General features: G+C 40.0%; 1 protein-coding gene across 2 annotated transcripts; it reads left to right on the top strand.

The window, feature by feature from the left end:
- Window positions 1–1,247: 1,247 nt before the first annotated feature.
- LOC114765354 (adhesion G-protein coupled receptor F1-like) lies at window positions 1,248–24,173 on the top strand. Of its 2 annotated transcripts, XM_028955531.1 has the most exons (17): window positions 1,248–1,389; window positions 1,487–1,542; window positions 1,742–1,757; window positions 3,715–3,846; window positions 7,978–8,136; window positions 10,920–11,011; window positions 13,086–13,144; window positions 13,212–13,333; window positions 13,551–13,763; window positions 15,193–15,414; window positions 17,432–17,569; window positions 19,178–19,371; window positions 19,931–20,128; window positions 22,177–23,475; window positions 23,557–23,598; window positions 23,675–23,716; window positions 23,798–24,173. In XM_028955531.1, exons 2-17 carry the CDS (start codon window positions 1,492–1,494, stop codon window positions 23,867–23,869), a joined length of 3,051 nt encoding a protein of 1,016 aa, XP_028811364.1. In that variant the 5' UTR covers window positions 1,248–1,389; window positions 1,487–1,491; the 3' UTR covers window positions 23,870–24,173. The 2 variants fall into 2 exon arrangements, with proteins under 2 accessions (XP_028811364.1, XP_028811365.1); XM_028955532.1 differs by lacking the exon at window positions 7,978–8,136.
- Window positions 24,174–24,830: the final 657 nt, after the last annotated feature.

The following is a 24,830-nucleotide window of genomic DNA, read 5'->3' as shown; positions in this document are numbered from 1 at the left end:
CTCTGGTTTGTTTCATGGTATGTCCTTGTAAAGCAGTTGTCAGGAACCAGGATTTATTTGCTGGTCTGATCACTGGGGTCTGCCAGTAGTCTGGGTGCTTGATTCCGTGTCTCGGAGAAAACCGACAGAAGCATTGGCAGACGGTTGCACTGTACGACCGATACTGAAATATGTGGTTATGGTGGTATATTGGTGCTACAGTGGCCTGGTACCCTAACTAGGACAGCCAATAAAGATATAGTCGTAAGCAGCAGCAGCCTTTATCATCCAAACCTTGAACCTTCCTCTTAATCATTCATTTTCACCTGCCACCATGTGTCTGAAACCGCTCAGAAACTATCTCTTAGAGCCTTAGAGGCTCTGTTACCAGCAACCTCATCTAGCCCATTTTGTCATCTACTTCTGTGGTTAGGACTGATGCATGCATGTTATTGCCTTTAATATTTTAATAAATGCCAATAATAATTCAATAATCATTAATATTTCACTTTTTATGGGGAATTTACTCATGACACAAATGAGGAAAACAACTTTGAGCAACAGTGACCTTGTGTAACTGGCCTGGAGTGAAGGAAGAAAAATTCCAGTAAAATGCAAATTTGGATTTAACTGACACGGTCAGCTAGTGCTTCCTGTAGACAAAAGTACAGGATCCCAGATATCACTGAGGCTTAATCATTTTTTTGTAACTGCAGCAATTATCTGAAGAGATTCATGCTGGTTCTGATGGAAAGGTGTAAGAATACATAGTGCAACACAGTTTACCATTAGTGAAGCTGTGCAGCTGTAGACCAGTCCGAATGGTCATGGTGAAACATGTACACCGCCTAAAGCTCCTACAATGGACACACAAGCATCAGAACTGGACCACAGAGCAATAGAAGAAGGTATCCTGATCCTCTGGATGCTCAGGTGTGTGTCACCTACCAGGGGAAGATACAGAAACAGGGATGCATTATGGGAAGACAAGCTGGTACATCATTACCTGATGGCAGTGTTTTCTTTCAGCAGGGAAATGAGTTGATGTTTGTGTGTATTTCTATAGCAAGAAAAATCTAAATTGTATTAAAAACTGACTCCAGTCAGGCCCTTTAAAGATGGGTACAGCAACAGATACAATTAAAAACTGTATAATGTTCAGTGTGTGTGTGTGTGTGTGTGTGTGTGTGTGTGCTCTTGCCACGTCATTGATTCACTGCTGTAAAAGGCAAATAGATCCGGAAATTAGTTTTAATACTCAAATAACACATGAATGTGGTGTTGTGTTTATTTGCCTACAGTGAAATCATCTCCACTTAATGAACATCTGAGGGCCAACATGAAATACAAAATGAAAAGGAAAACCAGCAGCTCTAGGTAACTGTTATCTTTGGACACTAAAAGAAAAAGGTCTGTACAACAATTTAATATCTGATGTAATTTTCTCTTTCAAAATGAAAATTAGTATTTGCTATGTGCATTTGTGTCAAATATTTTCTTCTTTTAGACAAAATGAAGGCTGGATATATAATGGCTCTGAGCAACTTGTTGTTTTTCTGCGAGGTTAGTTTTCTTGCTTGCAAATGTGGCAATACATTTCTGTTCTTATATAGAATTTCTGCATTACTGCATATATAGTACTTTAATATAGTATTAATTAAGTAATAATTAATTAAGTAATAACTAACTAGTAATTATAGTACTAATTACTAATATTAATAATTATTTGCTCAATTTAAAATATTTCCCCCTTTTACTTTAGGTTTCTTGCCAAAATGGTGAGTATTTTGAAACAAATATTACCATACAAAGACATTTTTAAAAAAAATCAAAGCCTTTGTTATTAAACATTTACAATGGACAAATGTGTGTTTTTTTAAACAGATCGCATTTCAAACACAATAACTGAAAGATCTAAATCAACAGACACAATCTATTATATTTGGGCATAAGATAGTGTAGTAAAATGTAATAGTGCACAAATAGTAATAGTTTACATAAGCAAAACCCAAACACTGAGAAACACAAGCTATTTAAAATAAAATAAAACACATAAAATATATATATATATATATGTGTGTGTGTGTGTGTGTGTGTGTGTGTGTGTGTGTGTATACATATATATATATGTATATATATATATATATATATATATATATATATATGTGTGTGTGTGTGTGTATGTATATATATATATATATGTGTGTGTGTGTGTGTATGTGTGTGTGTGTGTGTGTGTGTGTGTGTGTGTGTGTGTGTGTGTGTGTGTATATATATATATATATATATATATATATATATATATATGTAAAATTGGGGCTATGCTGGAGTTCCTCCTTTTCATCATCCACAGAAACACTCATTAGTCATTAAATATGTATCCTTTGAAACATCAGTTTGACATAGGTTATGTTATTTGAATATATATTTTTAAATAAACATTATTGCTCAGGATACTGCTGTTTAAATGCTGTTTTTGTTATGGAGATCTTATGGAGATAATATGTATTTGAACAAAACTGTGTAAACCCGTAGTAAAAAATTATATTAATTCATCAGGCTTTTACTATACAAGGTTTAACTAAGATCAGGGTGTCTTTTCAAAAAGCATGCAATAATGAATCAAATTTTATGTTAAGGTCCTTAAAAATGTGGATTTAATTTGCCACTACCCCACATTTCACTTTATGAATAATTATCAGATCAGGGTCAGATAGACCAAGATGGATGTCAATCGAGTGATTTAAAAAACAATAAAATGACATAGAAATGTCCTGAAATCAACTAATTATCCATAAAGATTAAACATGGCTTTGGCACTGAATCATCTTTACTGCGTACAGTTATTAATTAAGACAAGAATTCGGGCAATCCTTTACATTAGGATTAAAATGTTCACATGCAAGAGGTCAGTCAAAGTAAAGAAACCAAAAGAAGTGTGTGTCTGTGAAGATTCTCAGTCATCCAGGTGAATTTTTATTCTGCATCCACAGAACTTTGTCAAGCCAACTTCCCTCAGATTGACAAAGTTCTGTGGATGCAGAATGAAATGTCTCTACCTTAAAGAAAGAAAGTCCAGTTGCCACGACACAACTTTCAGACAAACTTTTTAAATCTAGTATCTAAATGGAGCACAGGCTGGTTTTGGTCCTCAAGGAAGTAGTGGTGTCCACTATTTGCATTTGCATTTGAATAAATGTTGACGTGTTAAGTTTTATTTGTCTAATGTTCGAATGTTACATTATTAGTGAATGGGTTCAGAATTTTTAAAAAAAGTCGAATGATCCAGTTGGGTTTGGTAGTGATCTGGAGAAGGTTATGACAGAGATCATGTTTGCGATGTCCATCATTGGTGCCATGAGCAAATTTTATTATGCGTACAGAAACTGGAGCAGGAGGGAGGAGACGCCCATGACCATACACTAGACAGCATTTTTCTACATTTTACACTGGCTGCAAAGTTTATTCCTGAAGTGGTCACCATGTCCCCATTCACTCTTTTATTAGGCACATAAGTCCAAGAAGGCAGAAACAGATTCGACTCCACTCCTACTAGGAAGTAGACCATTACTAGGAACATTTAATTCCAATTTGATTGATATAATAAATTCATACATTTGAGCCACAGATTTGGAGGAAAACAGTATTAAAATACACCAGAGGTGCTTAACATCTGACCATGGCTAAAGCCTAAAAGAAAAAAGGACACATTTAACTGTTTTTCTTTTGTTTCAGTGTCATATGCAACATTATATGCAACATTAACCATTGAGGAAGGAGGATTTGGAAATTTTACAGCACTACTGAGTTCTTTCCACAATATTCCTACATCTAATGGAAACATCTCAGATCTCAAATACACAACAGGTAATTCTTTGCAACTCCGAATTACATTTAAATATTAACACATAGTCTTTGTATTTTAATATTGTATTATAAAAATATGAATTTGGAAAAAATACATTTATATATTTACAGCAAAATTAGTCAAACAAACTGTGCTGCTGTGTATCACATGTGACAATCACTTTACTTTCTTTCTCTTCTTTTCTTTAAACTGACCAACTCGGACCAACATTGCTTTGTTGTTTTTTAATGATGCTGTTCTGCTTGTACAATTTAAGGAATATTGTTGATTCTTTCCTTTTCGAATGAATTCTCCTCAGGGCTAAAAGGGTAGAGTTCCATAAGAATCGGTCTCAGGTTAAGTATGTGGTTAATAGGATTGTAAGAATTTTTTTTCTTTGGTTTTCATACCAGAAGTGTTAAGCTAAAAAATGTAATATGTTACACATGCTGAATGAAAGACAATTTTCCAGGTGGCAACTTAGTTTATTCAGGGCTGCAACCCATAATCAAACATTTCCCGTGAGTGCACTGTGACTTCGTTGTGACCGCTCCGTGGCTGGACTGGCTCTACTTCTGCCACGCAGAGATGAATGCCTCCCAACTCGCTCTTTCGGGAACCAAAACAGAAGCAGGTGGGAGCGCTAACGGAGCCAAAAGTATTTTTAACTAGAACACCCCAAAAATGAATTTAACAATGGGGAGGCAAACACAAATAAACATACCTATATATTCATACAGGGCACCATGCATCCGAACCAATGTCCTGGGTGCCACACCCTCCCATACTTGGGGCAGCGGTCGCCTAGCGGTTAAGGAAGTGGCCCCGTAATCAGAAGGTTGCCGGTTCGAATCCCGATCCGCCAAGGTGCTACTGAGGTGCCACTAGGCAAAGCACCGTCCCCACACACTGCTCCCCGGGCGCCTGTCATGGCTGCCCACTGCTCACTCAGGGTGATGGGTTAAATGCAGAGGACAAATTTCACTGTGTGCACCGTGTGCTGTGCTGCTGTGTATCACACGTGACAATCACTTCACTTTCACTACTCAAAAATTACTTACCAATGATTTTTTTCCCCCTCTCAAACCGCAAAACGCTGCTATTTGTGTCCATACCTGAATTGTTAAACTGGTTATACACACACCATGTATGTCTATGAGCAGCCTTGTCCTTGCTCCGCCCACTCACCCGCTTCACCTACGATCCCCGGTGAAGATAACGCTCAACCAGCATATGGGGGTCGTATCCCGGTCCCAGCGCATCTCGCCGCGGATCTCCCCAAGGGGACCACCCAGCACTGCCCCCGCTGGCGCCCGCTCTTACCACGGCTGACCGCGTTCTTCTCCGTGGTTCTCCTCCTCTGCCTTTTTGATCTGCGGTTTTGGTAGGAGCAGCAACATTCTGTCACGTCGGCGAGCTGACAGGGGAAAGAAGCACAGAGGCGGGACATGAGAGAAACAATAAGTAATTAATAAACACAAAGAAACAGGGCATGATGGCCAAAAACAGGGGAAATACATTTACATTTACAGCATTTACCAGACGCCCTTATCCAGAGCGACTTACAATCAGTAGTTACAGGGACAGTCCCCCTGGAGCAACTTAGGGTTAAGTGTCTTGCTCGGGGACACAATGGTAGTAAGTGGGATTTGAACGTGGGTCTTCTGGTTCATAGGCGAGTGTGTTACCCACTAGGCTATACCAGGGAGAACTTAAACTAGCCTGCAGGAATGTAGCGATTGCCAGAACTCAAAAGACAAACACAAAGTTGCCAGGTCCACAACGAAGGTCAAATTCACAAAAATGCTACAATAAGGCTTTTAAACTCCTGTCTTGATTGGCTGCAGCTTGAGACACAATCCTGACAGTGTCAAAGCCCAATGAGACATACTGTATGTGATTTTGGGCTATATAAGAAATAAAAGTGTTGTTTCATCTACCTCTGGTGCCTTGTCTGTGGGCCCCATCCTGATGGGATATGCTGTTTTTATTTCAGCAAGGTGTCCTAAAATGGTGTGGGGGGTCAGTGTGGCATCAAACAATCACTTCACTTTACATATGCTGGTGTTAGCAATTGAGACTGGTACGTGGGCTGTCCTGCCCTCTATGACAGTGACCAGACCCCCCCTTGATGATCACACCCTCAGGCAGTTGTGACAACTCATCAGGGACAAACAACAGACTCTGTCCCACAAACTGGGCCCCCGTGTGTGCTTGAACAGATATGGTGGTTATTTATTCTCTTTCCTGTTCGTATTGTCCCAACACTACTGTTTGACTGGTGTCTGTGATAGCTTTAGCATTTTGCTGCCTTTACTGTCAGTGAAAACTGAAAAAATTCTGTTGATTTGTTGCACATGTTGGAACCCTGGCTGTCACTCTCCCCATTTCCCCACAAGTTCCTCAATCATGTTGAAGCCAATAGGGTCAGTAGCAACTAACATAGCTGTGTATTTTCTGGGTGTGTGTCACAGTCTCTATCCATCATGTGGGGCGGTGGTCTCCTAGCGGTTAAGGAAGCGGCCCGTAATCAGAATGTTCGAATCCTGACCAGCCAAGGTACCACTGAGGTGCCACTGAGCAAAGCACCGTCCCCACACACTGCTCCCCGGGTGCCTGTTATGGCTGCCCACTGCTCACTCAGGGTGATGGTTAAAAGCATTGCGTGCTGTGTGCTGTCACTTCACTTTCACTTTCATATGGTATTTCAGTCCCCTTTGCTGCCAATGCTACTAATGGTTCTATTCCCGAGAGTGGCCTGACAATGCAGTGTAGAAGATGCTGCTTCTGCCACTCATTGTTGATTAGACTTGCCTTGGCCCCCATGTCCCATAACACCTCTGCTGGTACATTGTCCAGGAGGGGAGGCATTGGACCACACATCTCTTCCCAATTCCCAATTAGACGTTGCAAAGGCATGTAATGGGTGGGCATGTCACTATTGAATTTGCTGTTCTTCAACTGTGAAGTTTGTGGTGGACTATGCATCACACATCATGATGCTTTAGATGGAAATACAGTGGTTTCTTTCACAGCAACAAGGTTTACTTGGGACATGGAGGGTGGCTGGGTTACTGGGTGTCCCGGTACTGCAGCCCCGTCCTGTTTCCCTGTGATAGTCTGTTCTGCCTGCACCCTCTGGAAACATGGCCATCTTGTCCACAGCGATAGCAGTGTTTACGACTGTCACCCACTTGCGCCTCCCTGCATAACTGGCAACCTCTAGCTCATCTGGTGGCAGGGAGTGGGCGATTTTCTGTCCTTGATCTTGCCTTTACTACTTCTAAAGACTTGCTGAAACTGTGTATACTCTTGCTTCAGTTTCTCGCTACATTCCTTGCTCAGAAATAAAAAGAAACATTTTATGTGGATACGATGAAATAAAAGAGAGAACATGCAGCAATTTGAATTTAAAGGGTTGAATAAAACAGAAAACATTTAAGACAACATAGTAAAAGAGTTAAGACATGATTGAAGAAACCACATAAAACACTGCATAAGAACACCATATAAGAACCACCTCACAATGTGTAAAAAAACAGGGTGTAAATGTGAGTTTTTAAACAAGATTTAAACGCGGTGATTGACGGAGCCTGCCTGACAATGATTGGTAGGTCATTCCATTGACGTTACTTCTATTTTTGGTGAGTCAGTCAGACAGCCTACATCTGGCTGCATAAGGCCCAAGTACAAGAGCTTCAATCTTATCAGGATTTAACAGAAGAAAGTTGGTGAGCATCCACTGTCTACTGTCCTTCAGACAATTCTCTATTCTTCTCATCTGCTGCCTCTCATCTGGTAATGGTGATATAGACAGCTGTGTGTCGTTGGCAAGTTAATACCATGCTTGCGAATAACATGACTTAAAGGTAACATGCATAAGGAAAACAGCAGCGGACCTAAGACGGAACCTTGTGGAACCCCAAATGTTAATGTTAATTAAGATAAACACCCTGTGTGTATTCACCTTGATTTGTGTATTTCTGTCTGTACATTGATATTTTAGGGGTTAGTCTACATTGATAGACTTCTGGGTGCAGTACAATGTATACTAAAATAATTTCTTGATCCACAAAAACATTGAAATCATGAGGTGCGATACATGAAATATATTTGACAATAAATATGTATCTGGTTCTCTTTTTTTTTAGAGTGCAAGAAATGGGATGACTTCTACAAATGTAATTGTTCTCAAGCCAACTCATGGAGTAATGATGTGTGCCAAAGTAACCCTGACTGTTGTCCACATAATAGTTGTAAATTTAACTCAAGTTCATCCCCAGCTTCAATGTGCCTCCCGAATAACAGAGGTAAGGTGCTTGTAAAACCATGGGTGATGTTCCCCACAAAATCTTTAGAAAATAAGGATATTTTTATTACCAAATATGTCATTTTTTATATACTTCACACTCAAATTAGTGTTACTGTATTCAATTAAGTGTGTAAAATTACATTACAGTGTTAAATCACAGGGGCTCATCCCTTCCCCATTGGAATAATTTCAGTGTTTCCAATTGAATCCAATTAAACTTTATTCATAAAGCACTTTAAAGCAACCAACACGGGAACTCCTGTACAGTGAATAAATTAGGACAATAAATAAAAGAACTAGCACCACATAAAACAAAATACAATACAGGATGAATAAAATAAACAAAATCAGCAACATAAAACAGTAATAGAAATCACTAAAAGCAACTAAAATAAAACTTTAAATAAGCTCAAACACCAACCACTAGTGTGTCCTAGTGCCCCATTCTGACAATCTCATGAGGTGTCAAAATCAGGGCTAAAAGTTTGGGAGCTGCAACAGAAAATCTCCTCTAACTTTGCACTTATTCCTGGGAACACTCAGGAGCAGCTGTTCGGCTGAACTGAGGGAGCAAAGGGATGGAGCAAATTGACTTAAGGAGAGATAGGATGGGACAAGGCCATGAAGGGCTTTAAAGGCAAACAAAAGAATTTTAAAATGAATTCTAAATGAAATGGGCAGCCAGTGCAATGAAGCTAAAATAGGGTTGATGTGCCCAAGCTTCCGAGGGCCAGATAAAAGATGAGCTGCAGCGTTTTGCTTCCTCTGGAAATGCATGAGGGTGGTAGGAGCCTAGTGAGTAACACACTCACCTATGAACCAGAAGATTCAGGTTCAAACCCCACTTACTACCATTGTGTCCCTGAGAAAGACACTTAACCCTAAATTCCTCTGGGGGGGACTGTCCCTGTAACTACTCATTGTAAGTCGCTCTGGATAAGGGCGTCTGATAAATGCTGTAAAGAGAAGCTACCTCTATGATGGAAGAAGCACTGACCTCTATATAAATTGCATTGCAGTAATCCAGCCAAGTGGTGACAAATGCATGTATTACTGTCTCAAAATGCTGCCAGGAAAGAATAGGTTGTATTTTAGCCAGCTGCCTCAGTTGAAAGAAGCTTGGATTAATGACTGCTTTAATTTGACTACCAAGCTTAAGTTCAGCAGCTAGTTTGACCCTCAAATTCGTGGCAATTGGCTTATTATACTGGGTCAAGGAATCTAAATATGCCTTACTGGTGTCAGAGGGGCTTCCAAAAACCAGCACCTCAGTCATTTTATTATTTAATTTAAAAACGTTAAGAGCCATCCAGGCTTTTATAACATCAAAGCATCTAAGTAATGGCTGTACAGAGCTTGAGTCTGTTGTCATGAGGGGAGTCATCAGCATAAAAGTGAAATTTGAGTATTACACGAAGAGGGAGAAAAAAAACAAAGAAAAGAGGAGGGGGCCAAGAACTGAGCCCTGTGGGACACCATACAAGAGAGGAGCAGAGGGTGATGACCAGCAACCTCCTGTACAGAGGACTGGGTCACAGACTCAAATCTTTCAAAGATAGCAAGGCAGGGATCGTGAACAGAAATTGAGGGGGCATGAGCAGACGGAGAGATTTGAGCCCTAGTGGAAGAGAGCAGGTAAGGGCTAGAGGCAGCAGCATGAGGTTTAACTGAAGTACATGCAAGTGGAATTTCAAATAGTACAGGACAATGATCAGAAAACAAAGTGTCACAAATCTCTATGTTAAAAACACAAAAACCATGACATAGAACAAACCAAACATGTTCATGTTCACGTGTGGAACTGGTCACACATTGAATAAATACAAGATTAAAAGAGTCAATAAGATTTGAAAAGCCCTTTGCCATGGACATATCTGGACAAGACACATGGATATTAAAATCTCCAACAATAAGATGTTCATATTTTGGCATGTATTCAGCCAAGAAATCAGCAAAGTTATTATTATATTTATTATATTTGGAAGGTGATAAAACCACACTGTGTGAGAGCTTCACAGCTCAAAATGATCACTTCAAAGCTGGTAACTGATAGTGGTGGAGACAGCTGCTTACATTTAAAAATACTTTTATAAGTTGTCGCTATTCCTCCTCCTTGGCTCGACATCCACAGTGAATTAAAATAGCAGCAGTCATCAGGTAAATATTCACAGAAGACGTTGCACTCACCAGTGCTCGGCCATGTCTTGCACACAGAAAATCTAGTCCATGCAAGGTGACGAGGTCCTTCAGGATAAAAGTTTTGTTTGCTAGGGACCTGGCATTAATGAGGCCACTCCTAATAGCAAACAATAGAGACCACAGGTTCCCCACACCAGTGGACACAAGGAGTCTTGGACATCACATTCAGGCCAACAACAGGTACCAGCCAGGTATCGCTAGGTTCTAGAAAGACGAGGCACCACTCCACATTCTTTAGAGAATTTCTCTATAATATTTCTCTAGTTCACAAACCACTACCCCCAACAAGCTGAACATATGGTACTATTTCTCCAATAAGAAATGTTACACCTGTAAACGCTACATAGTTCATTTCACTTTTTCTCATCAGTCAAAAAAATAAATAGATAAACAATAGGAATTTTAAAACTTTGTGGCACAATGCACAAATACAAACAAGCTGTCCTTTCATCTTTCTATTTCTGTTCATCTTGACATATGAGTGACATTAATTCCTTAAATTGTGCTGTGATGTCATTTCACAACGCATACCTAAATTTCCCTTAGAACCAATGAACTAACTATCTGTAATTTCTCCTTTAGTTACAGTCCTAGGAACATACACTTTGATTGACCAATTTGATAATGAGCTATTACAAATGGACAGTCAAAAGAAGACAGTCTACCTCACTCAGGTACGTATTTTTCCGTTGCCCCCATTCAACAAAGGTTTCATTAAAAAAGGCTTCATAACAGAGATGGACATTCAGGTCCAGAAAGTAAAAATCATTTTTAACTCAGTAGTGAAGTGATCATTGTGATACACAACTTAACACAGCAGACAATAAAATTGATCCTCTGCATTTTGTCACGTTCCTAAGTCTAGGGGTTTAAGAAATGAGATAAGGGTGTGGAAAGGAGGAAGTCCACTGTTACACACTCACAACCAAACAAATCATAGAAACAGTGCTTTTATTTACAGTGAGCTAACACGTACAATAAAGCAGTGGACTCAGCACCGTTAACCAACATCAGTACAGCATAAAGAAAGGGACGGTCCAGCTGGGACAACTCAAACACGCACAAGTTAACAAAACGGGCACATAAACACAAAGTTAACAGGCTAACACAGACTAACAAAGGGTCTATTTCCCAAAGCACACATGAATGAAATCCCCAAAGGAGCTCCTTGCAGATCTCCGTGGACTCTCAAAAAGGAGTAAGGGCCTTGCAGACCCTGGGGACCTCCAGAAAACCATCCGAAGTCACTTTATATAGATAGAGGTGACCAATAGGCCCATCTGCCTGGTGGAGCTGGTAGGCTTCAACTGCTCACATGAAGTAAACCTAAAAGAGACAGGACACAAAAACACAGCCACGTGAGAGCATATGTCCTGGGACGTAACAATTTCATCCATCTGTCAGGAAGCAACCACGATCAGGAAAAAACCTCAATATCAGATTAATATTAACCTTTTTCGCCTTTATATACATTTTCTAATAGCCTCAATCTCAGAGATCCCTGCTTGAAAATGACATACCAAAAATACACAGTGCATATCTCAGAAAGTATCATTTTAATATCATTATAAAGGTAACACTTCAGAGGAATCAATGTATATGTTGCTGGGAAGAAGAGAAATGAAGATAAAACACAAGAAAAAAAAATTAATGGCTGCCTAAAAATATTTACACATTTAGAGCGTTTTATGCATTCAAAAATAGCTGTGGCAGCTACAAACGTCAAGCAATAGTACAACATTATGAACACAACCTGAACCAAACTGAGATATTAGTATGTGATCTTTTCTGTTAAGGCACATTTTGGCACCCCATGTGCCATTTGAGGTGCTCTGCTCTGCTCTGGGGGCAATTTGTATTGTATCTATATCTCATTAGCAAATGAAATGATTGGATCAGGATCTGATGCATGTATAGTCGCTTTAAAATTTCCGACCTGTGGAGTAAATAAAGGTTTATCAATGAATACACGTACATTTACTGCAGATAGATTGCCATACAGATATGTTTATTGACAATGTTACTGTATCTTCTCAATTTGTTGATCTTTTTCAAAGCAGGGGTGACTCTTGCAGCTCACATAGAGTTCATATTACAATGGGGCTGTTTTGTTCAGAGGGTTAGAGTACAGTTTAAAATTAATTTACTGAAAATGTAAAATGAAAAGTAATCAAGAATTTGACATTGAATTTGATTTCTGCCTTGGCATTTAGTGCCGTTGTTGGGATGCACTGTCAAATTTTACACAATTTTACAACTGTATGTTGAGTCAGATGGCTTGCATCCACTGGGGTCCACTGATGGCAAAGGTTACAGGAACTGGATGGAAATAGCTTATTTCTAGTTAATATACCCTAACTTATGGTGATTTGTACTTTGTGTCAGGGCTGGTTCTGTGGGGCACATATCGCTGTAGCGGGTAGCAGGAGAGGGAGTTCCAGATGGATCCGGGCTGTAGTCGTGTAGAAAGCTCCATCAGCAGGCAGGAAGATCTGATTAGGAAATGGGTCCTGGAGGCAGGAGTCAGTCCACCAGAGAATGGGTATCCACGGGCCAGGTCATACACAGAGGAACAATCCAGGAGTACCTTGAGGATCAATGAACGAGCAATGTTTACCATTAGCGCTCTTGTGTTAATGACATTTACAGAAGTTACATCATAACAGCTTAAACTGTGTATTTATTCTGTTTACATTGTGTGCATGAAAGTGACATTTAAAATGATTTCTTTGCGCTTCATTTGTTCAGCTTTCAGGCAATTTTAGTGTATTGAAATGGTTTAACTCCCTAAGCATCACAGGAATCAGGTGATTATAAAACCATTTTGTTACTTCAAGCACACTACTTCTGTCATGACATGTTTTATACTGACAGGAAAGGAAGCGTTATCATAGATTTCCAAGCAAATATCAATTTCCCTTTTAACCCTGAGGATCTTCTTAAAGTTTACAAAGCCTTGACCAATTCTGGACAAAACCTTCAACTTATGACGGAAGGTAATATATCTATTTCCTGTTCATGTGTAGTAGTGGAGTGAATGGTGTTTGTGTGTGCGTGCATATGCGTGTGCAGTTATAGTGAGGGGGACGGTGAGCATAGTAGTGGAGGGTTCCCCTGCTTTTCTAGCTCCTCCCAATATCCTCTCATATAAAAAAAATGTATCACCAGCTCAGTATATTATCCTTATAATTTTCGGTGTGTTTTCCTTTGCAGGGCTTGTAAGGATTAATGAATCAGTAGATCTAGTAAAACAAAATGCTCCTATAGCTCTAAGCTGTGATACATCAAGCAATAATTTTGGTGTTGCTTCATGGTTCATCAATGGAGCACAAGACCAAAAAATATCAAATGGAACACAAGCCAGCTTGAGCTGTTTTAGCCATACTTGCAGCCTAACAATCTCCCAAGCGTCGGATATTTGGAGAGGTATGTTTGCCTTCTAGTATGTTTTACAAATGGCAATGTAGCATAATTACAGACAATAATACAAATCTGAGGCTCTTTACAAATAGAATTATAGTAATCCAATATAAATATTGTTTAAAGTGACATTGTGAAGAGTCCAGTATTTGCAGAATGTGTCTGCTGGGGCGGGTCCAGATGCTCCTGTACCGTCGGCATGACAGCAGGAGTGTGAAAAGTCTGTGGATGTGGTGGCTGGGATCAGAGAGGATCCGCTGTGTCTTCCACCTACAGCGCTGTCTTTAGAGGTCCTGGATGGCTGGCAGTTGTCCTAGTGATGCCTGTGTTGATCTGAACACCCGCTGCAGAGCTTTGTGGTCCAGCGCATTACAGCTGCCATGCCAGGTGGTGATACAGCCAGACAGAATACTCTTGATGATACACCGGTAGACTTTTGTGAATATTCTGGAGTCCATGCCGAAGCTTCTCAGACGCCGTGGAAAGAAGAACGCTGTCTTGCTGCACCAATGTGGTGTGACCAACTCAGATCCTCGCTGATGTTGATGCCCAGGAATCAGAAGCAGCTGACTCTCTCCACCTCAGCTCCCTCGATGTGGATGGGGGTGTGGCCTTCATCCCGTAATCCACTATGAGCTCCTTGGTTTTGCTGACGTTGAGCAGTAGGTTGTCGTTGATGTACCATGATCGACAGTGGTGGCCTAGCGGTTAAGGAAGTGGCCCTGTAATCAGAAGGTTGCCGGTTCGAATCCCGATCCGCCAAGGTGCCACTGAGGTGCCACTGAGCAAAGCACCGTCCCCACACACTGCTCCCCGGGCGCCTGTCATGGCTGCCCACTGCTCACTCAGGGTGATGGGTTAAATGCAGAGGATAAATTTCACTGCGTGCACCGTGTGCTGTGCTGCTGTGTATCACATGTGACAATCATTTCACTTTGTATCTTTGTATGATGCCAGGGCCCTCGGCTCTGCCCTGTATTAGAAATGCAGCTGATAATGGTGGTGTCATCTGCAAATTTGTGGTGTTGGAGCTGTGTGTTCCCATGCAGTCGTGGGTAAACAGGGTGCACAGCAGATGTGGAGGAGATGATGGTCTGATGTTCAGACCATGGACTGTCATGATGAGTGTAGATGGCATGATTGAACTGGTGGAGCTATAGTAGCGCTATAGTCAATGAACAGCATCCACACGTACGTGTTTTTCTGGTCCAGGTGGGAGAGGGCAGTGTGAAGGACTGTAGGTACGAATTAATCGGCTGTAGACAATGTTTTATTTAAATGATGCTGTATATAAGAAGTGTTGGTAAGATAAAGAGGCGTCTTTCTCTGAAAACAGGTTACACAGTTTAAAATCTGTCAGGTTCACAGGGGGAAAGATCAGGTAGGATTGAGCTGGTAGTCAACGTGCTTTGTAATATATTGTTTTTCATTACAGGAACATACAGATGTGAATATTACAGTGCTGGACTAATCCATCGTGCCAAAGTATTTGTGGATGTAGCACTTCTACAAGACATTGAAATCTCCATAAATCCACAGTTTCCTGACTGCAGGTCTGGACACTCATATGTTGATATAATTGCTACTTGTTCCGTTACAGCCAGCACAGAACCATACAATGTTACATGGGGAGCAGAAATGATCAATTTCCAAAAAGGTGAGTATACACAGTGCAGTGGAAATGTCATTAAAATAACGAATCACTTTGATTGTAGTAGAAGTATCTTAAACTATATTTGTATTTCTACTGAATTAATTTAAATAACTATATTCCCTGAAACCTGGTTAAGATTTTCTAATTCCTACACGCAGACACACACAGTAATAAATGCAATTTAGGTCCAAGTTGCAGCAAACGGGTGAGTGTCGGTTCGTGAACTTGTTCAAGAGCTTCAGTAGCATCTGCCTGATGGTAGTTTGGGAATATGGGGATAGTTTATGACTGGGGAGTTCCCCTGCTGTCCTCAGGCATTGCCTGGTGTAGATTCCACCTGTGATGGACAGATCAGTGCACTACTCTCTGCTGAGTTTTGTGGTTGTAGGCCGTGCTGCATCCAGTCAAAAAGTCAAAATGTTTCAGTCCTGTTCTGTTATCATAACTTTACACTTGAAACATTATGTTTCGTTAAATAAACAACAGGTTTATACCACTTTTTAAGAACCAAGTCTCACATTTATTAAATACACTCAAGTACGTCTGAAAGTTGAGTCATGGCAACTAGATCAGATCGAATGAAACGTATCTACCATAAAAAAGTCCAGCTGCCATGACTCAACTTTCAGACAATTTCACCTGGATGACTGGGAATCTTCACTCAAGGACCCGGATTGTGTGTTGCAAAAAAATTCAGATTCAAAATATTAATTTCAGTTTCTACTGGCACAAATCTCTGTGTCGTGTAGAATGTCCCACTCCCACAACTAATAACACTGGTGAAGCGATACAAATGCATGGAAAGAACAGACATAGTACACAACACTGGTTACTAACAGCCACCTAACATGCATCAAACAATCCAGTGGTACATAAGCAGCTAACCAGCACAGGGAAATACTACCTAGAATACAGCTAAGACATAGAAAAAATTCTTAAACATTGTCATTAAATGGTTGAACACACTTGCCTATGAACCAGAAGACCCAGGTTCAAATCCCACTTACTACCATCGTGTGCCTGAGCAGGACACTTAACACTGATTGTAACTACTGTAACTACTGTAAGCGCGTCTGGTAAATGCTGTAAATGTAAATGTAAACTGACAATATTCAGTGTTAAATGACAGTGACTCCGCCCCCTCCCAAGTAATAAGCAGATATGAGTGGTACACAGGTAACAGACAGATAGTCCATATCAGCCCCATCTTAACATGAACCCAACAATCCAGGTGAGGGGTAAGGGGCGCCCCTGATTTATCCACAATCATGACTGTGTACACTGTGAAATATCAACATATTTGGCTCTAAACCTTCGTATAATATGTCAGCCATTCCCAACGTACTGACCCTGAATGTTGTGAGTCTGTTTGATCCCAGTTCCCTTTATTCTATTTTCTACAATAAACCAACCTGGAATCACACCTGCATGCATCCCGTGTCCTGACCGTTATGACCTGACTCCGGGAAGTGGAGTCGGGATCTGTGGGGGTTACCGGGGCTGAAGAGAATAGGAAGACGGCGGGTTTCAGGATTGTCTGGGAACATGGGCGGGACGGGAGGACGTCTTGGGAGGCAGGAAGGCAGGGGAACATGGATTTCGTTGTAGTTCGAAGGATCAAGCTCAGAGTTGGGGGCAGGCGAAGGTCGTTATTCATGGGTCAATAGATCTAGGTCGTGATTTAAGGAAGCGAGTGTCTCAAATGAATAATCTCACACAAAGAGCGCGCAGCGTCTCCTCAGGGTCACCCGACTTTTATACTCGACGATGCACGCTTCCGTTTCCTCTTCCGGGTCATGGTCTTCCTGGCTGGTCTGGCACTCTCTGGTGGGCTGGATGCGTGTTGGCCATGACAATGAAAAAAAACAAGGACTTTATAGTATTTATTGCTCCTTGCTCCTGCACCTGAGATCTTTCCTTGATGTGTTTAACAAGTGTGAATGATAATAAAAATGTGAATCCAGTAAAGAATTTAATGGTGTACAAAAACCACAATGCATATTTATATATTTCTCTACAGAGACATCTAATTATAACATATATTTCAATTCCGAAACACGGATCATCTGCAGCAATCCTGTCCCAAAAATCACATGCACTTTCACAAACAGAAAAGGACAGCAGAGGTCACAAAATATTGTGGTTCCAGTTCTTTATGGTGAGTCCCCCACGCCCCCATCTTGCCATTCCCTGCTTATTGCTTGTATTGCTATGGATGGTTTCAAGCTTCATATTATCTGTCTTGGTAATACTTTTGAAAGCATCTTTAATTTTTTGTACAAAATAAGTGTTTTGCTATATTTTACTTGGCAGGTATACTCGTATTAGGTATCACAGAGTCAGTGGAAACTCCTCATCCTTTTTTTATTTTTTTTATTGACAGTTAAGTTGTAAATGAAACAAAACATAAAAGAACTGAAAACCCCGACACACGACCACAAACAGAAATTAAGTACAGTCTCCATGTGAGTCTCAGTGGGAACAGTATAGAATGTGTACACACAGGGATACGTCACACAGCAGATGAGCGATAATGGAGGAAGGAAAGAGTGGAGTTAAATAATAATACTAATGAATGTGTGAGGATGATGATTTTTCCGACAGAGAGAAAAAGCAGGATTAAATGAGGAGCCCCCAGACTGTACTCCAGTAGGGAGTATGTTGTGACGACCCCAAAAAAACCTTAGCAACATAACATATAAAGAAAGAGACAGAGCGGGCGGAGGCGTGGGGTGGGTGGTGAGCGTATATCAGTATGTGTGAATGTGTGATTAAGTGTCCTTGGGTTATGAGTAGGTCAAGCTGCCCTGGCCCTGGCGGGAGATGTTGATTCAGAAGGAGGTGCTGATTAGGGAAGGGAAGTTGTTTGGGTTTTTTTTGGCCGAAGAGTTGAAACGTTTGAGGTTGTTCTAGTCTTTGGTCTCCTCCGTCCAAATTTCTACGATGTTGTCCAGTTTCCCATCAGTCCGATCAATAATCCCAGTGATGGTATCCAATTTGCATGTAGTAACCCACAAATAACACACCCAATAGGTAATCTGTATAATTGTTTAGTAGGATCATTTAAGGAGGCAAACTGAGCGACATGGATTTGTATTGGGTGGTGTATAGGACGGTGGTAGCCTAGCGGGTAACACACTCACCTATGAACCTGAAGACCCAGGTTCAAATCCCACTTACTACCATTGTGTCCCTGAGCAGGACACTTAACCCTCCAGGGGGACTGTCCCCTGTAACTACTGATTGTAAGTCGCCCTGGATAAGGGCGTCTGGTAAATGCTGTAAATGTAAATGTAAATGTAATGGTCGGGATACAAGATGTGAGTTGATGGAATGTATTCAAATCATAGGCAACAAGTATTACGAACAAAAGTCTGAAATAATAATATAAAGTGCACGTAAAAGTGGACATAGGACAGGACAGGAGGATAAACATCTAGTCAATCCTGTAAGTCTGAATGTTTTGGCATGGGGGCAGACACTTGGGGGGCACCTTTCATGGCTGCCCACTCCTCACAAAGGGGGATGGTTAAATAGAGGACACATTTCACTGTGTAGTGTGGTGTGTCACGTGACAATGAATCACTTTCACTTTCAGATAATAGGTCTACACAATAAAATGTCAAGGCACATTATTTGTAGAGCTGAGCTGACTCCTGAAACAATCTTATACTCCTATAGTGTAATTTTAATTTCCAGTATTTAGTAGAATATTCATAATTCTGTAATACCAAGAATTTTAATCCTTGTCTTCTTATCTATTCAGCTAACTCATCAGTCTGTCCAACTGACCCTGACCATCCAGAATGGACAGATGCCAAATCAACATATACAGCCTGGCTAAACTGTGAAGGATCAAAAGTTGGAAAAAAGTTGAGGGAATGTTGTAATAGTACTTGGAGAGCTATACAGGATTATTGTGTAAACGTGGATCTGAACTATATTTATTTAAGTGCAGTAGTAAGTTCATTCTCTATCATTTTCTTATCGTTTATCCAGGGGCTCATTGCCTAATGATGCATGTTTCCTACTGCATGAAGAACAATGCAAATACAATGTTCACTGAAAGACCATGGCAGGCTTAATGATAAGCGTGTAGCATGATCACTCATACATTTATATTTACACTTTTAGCCAAAGCAACAGTCATTTGTAGGGATTTTTAGAGAACTATAGACAATACATTTTATTTTTTAAATTTAGTATGAAGAGTGAACATCCATTTACCTGCTCATTTGAAAAGAAACCACATCTATAGACAGGGCATGTCCATACACAGAGGCATTTTGTATAGATTTGTCAAGAATATGAATTGCAATATATACAGGTGTCAATACAGAAGCTGTGTTTTCCTGTGTGGTGGGCGGAGCTATAACCCACCAAAAGCCTGCTTGTATAACTTTGGAAAAAAGTTGGATCTACAGACAATGAACTAACTATACAACAGGTGTCAGTACCGAAGCTGTGTCTTTCAAATGCATTTGACTAAACTGATTTATAAATTCCTTCTTAATTACAGAATCTTCAGAAAGGCTATGGAGACTTTGAAGAAACCAGTAAACAATTGTTTGGGAGTTTAAAAAACTCTACCAGTCAAAGTGAGGTTGTAACCTCATTTGCTGATATTAATACATCAGTGAATTTTTTTCGTGTCATCAACAATCAGACAACAGGCTGTGATGGATGTGGCAAACAGCTGAATACAACTGTACTATCTGTATGTATATCTACTATATCCAAAGCTTTTTTGTTCATAATGTTGTATTCTCGGTAAACAAGAAAAACCATAGAAACAAAGCAATATGAAACTGATAGCCTTCACATGACCCAGATTTTGTTCTGGTCTGGTCACATTACTTTTGTTTGGTAAAACATAGATCTGTATTCTCCAAAAAATATATAGGACAGCTATTACAACTTAATTTAGTGAAATAAATTGAGCAAATGTAACATTTAATTTAAAACAGACTTATTCATTAAACTGAACCCATATGAGGAGCAAAAGTCACCTCTGATGTACTTAACATTGTGAAAAAGACTCATTGTCTTTTCTTTTGTAAACTTAATAGCAGCACCTATTTCTTGACTCTTTTTGTACTTTTGAAGAAATGTTCAACTTAATATTTGGAAATCCTAGTTAGGAGTACACTATAAGAGGGGTTTTGTGAACCCCTTTTGGCTGAAGAGCTGTGTGAGGTGTTGTGGAGAATGAGGTTCATTTGCTGTGCAGATAATTAGAATAATTTTATAGAACTGGCCATTCATACTTTGTGGAATGTTCTTGATTTATATATGTCAGAGCAGAGGGGCAGGCAGTTGGGGTGTCATGAAGCGTCGGTAAGCAACACAGAGGGCAGATAAAACACAGGAGAAAGCAGGCAGAGAATCTAGGGAGGGGCAGGCAGTTGGCAACGTCGAGGACAGGCAAGGGTAATCCAACGAGGTCAGGTTGAAGGTTAAATTGCAGCATTGGAAATAAACACGCAATGAACTTGCCGTGGTCAAGATGGCTGATGGATGCTTGTAGACCACATTTAGCCCCTCCTCTTCCAGATCTCATCTAGGGGCCTTGCGGAAAAACACCGACCATGACAATATATCAAGATGAAAGCAATTGAACACTGTCTATACATACAGTACAGGCCAAAAGTTTGGACACCTTCTCATTCAACATGTTTTCTTTATCTTCATGACCATTTACGTTGGTAGATTCTCACTGAAGTCATCAGAACTATGAATGAACACATGTGGAGTTCTGTACTTAACAAAAAAAGGTGAAATAAGTGAAAACATGTTTTATATTCTAGTTTCTTTGCTCTGATTACTGCTTTGCACTCTTGGCATTCTCTCGATGAGCTTCAAGAGGTCATCACCTGAAATGCTTCTCCAACAGTCTTGAAGGAGTTCCCAGAGGTGTTTAGCACTTGTTGATCATCTCGACTGGGTTCAGGTCCACTTTTTGTTAAGTACATAACTGTAATCAGACGGTCATCTTGGAGCAGGATCAGTCAGAGGAGAAGGCTTACAGCAACAAGGGATATCACAATAAAGAGCTCACAGCGCCGCCAGGTGTTTATATGGAACGCCGGTCTTGGCTCCGTCTGCTTCTGGATGGCCATCCCCGTAGGCAGTAGGCCGCATGTCCCCTTTGGGCCTGGCGGTGTGATGGTGGCCGTGACACTTAAGAAAATGTTTTCTTCAAACAAAACTACAAGGTTCAGGAAGGTTCCATTTAAAACAATATGAAGCTATTACAGCAGAACCTTTAAAGAACCTTAAAGACAAAAGGGGTCCATTTTGACCATTGAGGTCAATCAGAATTGACTCTTGCTCCTTATCTGTGGTCAGTTTAATTAATACATTTGTCTTAAACTAAGACTAATGTAACTACATTTATCTGTAGAAGTTTTTAACTAGTGGAAATAGGCATCTATTAAATCCTGTCTATTGATCACACTGTACTTTAATTCAAAACTATTTATCAAAACTGATCAAATTAAGACACTGAAAAAAACATAGTGAGTTGTATGCTCTGAGGGATCTGTAAATATGGTGCAGCAAGGAGCTTGTAGTATGTTGAATGAATTGTTCCACTGCCTCCCACATAGCATTTTAAGGGGTGCGAACCAGGGGGATTTAAATGGATCAATAATTTGTGACTTTTGAGGAAGAAAGATTCTACCAATCTCTAGGTTTTAACCTAGTACTTATCTTCAAATGTAAATATATAATTGTCATTGCTGCTTTCTTTGATTCTCCTTTTAGGACTTTTTGAAATCAGCCAGCAATTTAGTGAATGAATCTCTGATGAGTTCCTGGAACAGTACTCCAGACCAGAGTTTGCCGGGCCGTTACCTTGATTCTGTTGAAGGGCTGATCCAAGCGTTTAAAATAAATAGCGGAACACAAACAACTGAAAACATATTGCTAAAGACCTGTCAACAGTGTGACATTTTAAATGTGAATGTACAAGTAAACAATTTCATACAAAATGCCACCGTAACGGCTTTCAAAACTCTGAAAAATCTTCTACCACATACACTTAACAATGAATCTGTTGATCTTCTTGGTTCTGTGGTGTCAGTCATTGCAAATAATCAGAGTGGTGTTCATTTTGATTTCAGTGTACAGCGAAAAAGAAATCACAAAATGCACTGTGTAGTTTGGAAGGACAATCAATGGTCCAGTGACGGATGTGATTGGGGGGGTGCTGACAATCCTGGTGTCTGTTATTGCAGCCATCTTTGTGCATTCACTATTCTTATGTCTAAAACACCAGAGCAGCTGCCATTTGCGGACCAACTGACCAAAATTGGCTTGGGAGTATCAATTACCTCACTCACCATCTGTCTTCTGATTGAATTTTTGGTTTGGAATAAAGTTGTAAAGTCAACCATCACACATTTTCGGCACACAGCCCTGATCAACATCTCCCTATGTTTGCTCATCGCTGACTGTGCTTTCCTGGCTTCTCCAAATTCTGATAGTTCTTCCTCACAGACTTTAAGTAACTGGTGTCTGCCTCTTGTTGTTTTGAAGCATTTCTGTTTCCTTGCCATGTTTTTTTGGATGCTGTCCCTGAGTATGGTGCTCCTCCATTCCTTGATTTTCATATTCCACCAACTCTCAAAGAAGGTATATTTAGCTTTCGCTTTTTCTCTCGGTTACTTCTGTCCCTTCCTTATTGTGTTGTTGACATACATATCTTACCAAAATGGAGGTACAAACTCAGAATACTTCTCACTAGATACCTGCTGGTTGAAATATGATGGCCTGTTTCAAGGATCAATCTATGCTTTTATTATGCCAGTTGGTGTAATTGTGTTCATCAATTTTTGTTCTCTGATTGTGGTCATTTTAAAACTGCTGAAACCATCTGTGTCTGAGGGAGCATTTCAGAATGAGAAGGATGTTATCAGAAGCATTCTAAAGGCAGTAATCTTTTTAACCCCCATCTTTGGAATAACATGGGCTCTTGGATTTTTTGTTCTGACTGTGGACCTAACTACGGAGCCACTTTCTTTCATTGTAAACTACTCCTTTATACTGCTCAATGCATTTCAGGTATTTACTCTCTATCACTTATATATAACATTTAGAAATGGTCATTGTGTGTGTTACAGATAGCATTCTCTTTGTTTTCAGGGTTTATTCATTCTTATTTTTGCCTGTTTGGGAGAGAAAAAGGTAGAATATTTAAGCTAATATTTCAGAATATCGTTGTATGCTATGTAGTTGATCTGCATATTTGTGGTTTATAAAGGTTCGAGATGCTCTGGCTGAGCATTTCAGTCACAAATCAAAGGTGAGTAACTCCACGGAAGCCTTTAGAGATTTCAGTGCTCGGTTCTACCATTTTGCTTACACACTGTAATTCTCTTCTCAGGGGAACTTCAAAACATCCAGAAGTAACCCATTATCCAAAAACTCAAATGAAATCTCCATTAAAAACAAGTAATATTTTTTAGAGCTACATTTGTCGTAATAACAATAAAATGTTTTTAATCTATAATAGTTCATGAACATGTGTAGTGCTTTGTTATATTTGAACTCATTGATTCATTTCCTGTTATGCTTCCTCATGTCTTCATCCAAATAAAAACATGATGTGTTTGATCGATGTAATTATGTAGCTTAAGAGTCATCTGAAATGTAACCTTGACCAGTTTGCATGAACATTTCCATGTTGTTTTAATCTATGTCGCATGTAAATTTGTCATATGTAATAAATATACAATGAGATACCTTCTCTGGCTCTCTCAATCCTACAGAAATGATCATCTATAAAAAGATATCAAAGACATTCCTACCAAGGAAAATGATAAATAGAATAAATACTGTAATAAGAATACTGTCCTGACAGAACGTGAGTTTCATGTCCTGTGTATTGTCCTGTCCTGTTTTCGTGTTCACCTGCGTAAGGTTGTATAAAGCTGCCCCGTTCATGTCTGTTCACCGTCGGGTCATTGTTACTTACTGGATGTCTTGCCTGTCCTGTTGATCATCTATTAAACCCCTGTTTTGTGATGTTGTGCGTATTCACCGTCATGTCCAGCCATCATCCAACTAAACTAAAGCTTAAATATCAATAAAAAAAAATACTATGAAACTCAATAAGGAAAATCAAACCTTCTGCTCAGCAACAGTGCAGTTCCCGTACCAGACAGTGATGTAGCTGCAGAGAACATCTCAATGGTCCCCCATAGAACGATGGAAACGATGAGTATAATAACACTAAATAAAAATACTTAAGGCAATATTTAAGTCAAGGTTAAAGACAGATATTTTTGTCAAGCATTCCATAACAGTCAAGCACAAAAATACCTTAAATGGACTATGATGACCATTTCACTTCTACCATTCCCAGTCCTAGCCACTCAAGTCTAATCTGTCTTACTCTGAGCTACTCTAGATTCTTT

This window comes from Denticeps clupeoides, chromosome 15 (assembly GCF_900700375.1).
Source record: "Denticeps clupeoides chromosome 15, fDenClu1.1, whole genome shotgun sequence".
NCBI classification, from domain to species: Eukaryota; Metazoa; Chordata; class Actinopteri; order Clupeiformes; family Denticipitidae; genus Denticeps; species Denticeps clupeoides.
This window is presented reverse-complemented; position numbering and strand designations above follow the sequence as displayed.